The sequence below is a fragment of the Pinus tabuliformis genome, chromosome 1_2 (assembly GCF_031772625.1).
Source record: "Pinus tabuliformis cultivar Carrire ecotype Pingquan chromosome 1_2, CPIR1, whole genome shotgun sequence".
NCBI classification, from domain to species: domain Eukaryota; kingdom Viridiplantae; phylum Streptophyta; class Pinopsida; order Pinales; family Pinaceae; genus Pinus; species Pinus tabuliformis.
Genome location: NC_142298.1, coordinates 72,989,702 through 72,992,287, shown reverse-complemented (window position 1 = coordinate 72,992,287; position 2,586 = coordinate 72,989,702). Strand labels below are relative to the sequence as shown.

Below are 2,586 nucleotides of genomic sequence, written 5' to 3'. Positions count from 1 at the left end.
TGGCTATGTGTTTTCACTGGAGTAGGTGGTAGAATATAGAAATTAAATTAATATAGGTGGTAGCATATAGAAATCAAATCAATATTAAAGTAACATTGGCCTCCCAAACTCCAAAAGAGAGAGTACTTGAGGTTTGCAAATTTTAGTAATCAAAATTTCAATGGGTACAAAAACAATTTGCCTAGCTAAACAAATTGCATGGCTATGTGTTTTCAGTGGAGTAGGTGGTAGCATATAGAAATCAAATCAATATTAAAGTAACATTGCCCTCCCAAACTCCAAGAGAGAATACTTGAGGTTTGTAGAGAAAAAGAACAAGTGGGTACTTTTTGTCAGGCTAGATCATGGTTTCCAACCTTACAAAATAGTTTAGATTCCCTGGTTGAGAAAGGAACTTGCGGGGTACGTTAATCCATTTGCCTTGGAAATAGCCGAGCAGAACGTTCAATTTCCAAATGAAATCTTATAATAATTTCGATGGTACGACGTGAGGGTGGCGTATTGGGGACCGCTCTACATGGTCGCCCATGAACGCATTAACTTTTTGGATGGAAAGCCGCCAAGGTAGGGTAGAGGAGGGCCATACCTGGTGCAAGTAAGAAAGTTTATTTATCATTTGCAGAGCCTCAGGGCTTCATTCCACCCCAGAGGCCATTGATATTCTGTAAATCTAGTTTATAATTAGAGTTGGATTCGATCCCAGGTCTTTTTGGTGACAAGCAGCAGGTTTACCCATTTCCATCCCAATTCATGCTGTTTAATTTTAGTTAGGAAGTTACAATTTAAGACGGATTGATCTGTGTACTGTGAAATCGACATGTATTTAAAAATACAGAGACTGGTTTGGATTTCTAGTTTATAATCGACTGTTTTTTAAGAGTGCATATTTTCACAGTTAAAACTTAACATTGAGGATTTCAAAGTAAGCTTTTAATTGACTATTTTTTCAAAATTGGTAAGAAATTTTAATTTATGCTATTTAAAAATGGTCATGTGAGTTGATTCCTCCACTTTTTTAGCTCTAAAAGAAACAAGATGGATGACAAACGATATAATGATCCAATCTAGATTCATAAATGCCTTATATTTTTGAATGAAAGGAGCCTAAATTTGTCTCTTGTAAGAAAAAAATCAGGCTATTATAGTTGATACAACACGAGGATAAACCAAAAGCTTACAAGAAAGAACACATGATATAAGCCGTTTATGTGTTATTGATGGTGTATGGAGTATCAAGCTGATACTTATATCATTTCAATCATGATAACACAATTTCTCCACGAACAAGAAAAAAACTGATGACAATTATAATCTACTGGTTAACAATGGGTTTGTTTAGTGTTCAGGTGGGTGTTGATCAGAGCAAGGCACGATGGGTTTATCGCAGTTTCCAGAGGCGTTGGAAGGAGGAGTAATACCATTTTTCCTCATTCATGCAGCCCTGTCTATGGCCATGGTGGGGGACATTCTCATCTCACTTCTCCGAAAATTGGGTTTCAAATTGAGGACTGAACCACCAGAATTTGCAGAAACCCTATCGTTAAATGTATATGTAGAAGAAGCAGCTTCTGAAATGGGGTCTAGGCTTGCGCAGTTTGCCATGACTGCTGAAGAAATTGGAGATCACAGGCTTCCTGTTACACTCTTTGAAGAGTCGTACTCGTCGTCTTCTTCTTGTTCTTTTTCTGGTGCTGATAATAATGGTTCTGGTGGGTGTGTGGTGTGTTTAAGGGAATTTCATGGAGGAGAGGAGATTCGAAGTCTGCCCTGTGGTCATGTCTTCCATAAGAATTGCATTGACAAATGGCTGCTGGATTATGAAAATATGACATGCCCTCTTTGCAGACTATGCCTGTCTGCAGAGGATGATGGATCAATGAAGGAACTGGTAATGTGGCTTTGAAGTTTCTGTGAGAGCTGGTAATGTGAGGATTCTAACGGTGACGAGACTGCTTGTAAATATAATATGGTGTAGGCCTAAGCATAAGCATAGCACTTGAAAGCCGTTTGTGTAGTTTCATGGATGCGAGTATTGTATCGTGTGTATGGAGCAACACCATTGGGTTCAGCCCAAGGGATGGTTAATTTTGTTTATTAGGTAAATCTCAGAAATTTTAATAATAAATAAAGTTAAATAGTTGACTTCATTTCCGTCTCCATGGTCACTCCAAACAGCATAGAATGAAGTATGTATACCAATGTGATATAAAATGAGATATATTTTGGAAAATATCATAATGTATTAATGAGATATATTTTAGAAAATGAGTTGTCTATAATGCAATTTTTTGGAGATTCTGGTGACGGAATCCGGTGGAAAATATTGAGATTAAATCTTGATTTGTATTATTTAAAATGGTTTTTTAACTGCATATTTGGATTCAGCTCCCTGAAATTTTTTAACTGCATATTTGGATTCAGCTCCCTGAAAAACCCCTGGGATGCTTTGATTGTGCAGAAACTAGCTATCAAACTTGCGATTCCAATAAATTGCTGCCGGATTTTGACCGGAAAAACCCACCGGAAAAACTTCCAAAAAGTCGCAATGCTTTTGGAAAATATGATAATGTATTAAATGTGATATAA

The 2,586-nt window shown here is 37.0% G+C and overlaps 1 protein-coding gene across 2 annotated transcripts; it reads left to right on the top strand.

Moving 5' to 3' along the window:
- Positions 1 to 563: 563 nt before the first annotated feature.
- On the top strand, positions 564 to 2,147 carry LOC149204479 (putative E3 ubiquitin-protein ligase XERICO). 2 transcript variants are annotated; one of them, XM_089393299.1, is made up of 2 exons: positions 564 to 726; positions 1,340 to 2,147. In XM_089393299.1, exon 2 carries the CDS (start codon positions 1,373 to 1,375, stop codon positions 1,901 to 1,903), a length of 531 nt encoding a protein of 176 aa, XP_089249425.1. In that variant the 5' UTR covers positions 564 to 726; positions 1,340 to 1,372; the 3' UTR covers positions 1,904 to 2,147. The 2 variants fall into 2 exon arrangements, with proteins under 2 accessions (XP_089249425.1, XP_089249424.1); XM_089393298.1 differs by having other exon boundaries at positions 565 to 726; positions 1,347 to 2,147.
- The last annotated feature ends 439 nt before the right edge of the window (positions 2,148 to 2,586 follow it).

Bases quoted from the DNA above. Each gene is read 5' to 3' on its own strand.
- LOC149204479 (XM_089393299.1), top strand. From the start codon at position 1,373: ATGGGTTTATCGCAGTTTCCAGAGGCGTTGGAAGGAGGAGTAATACCA.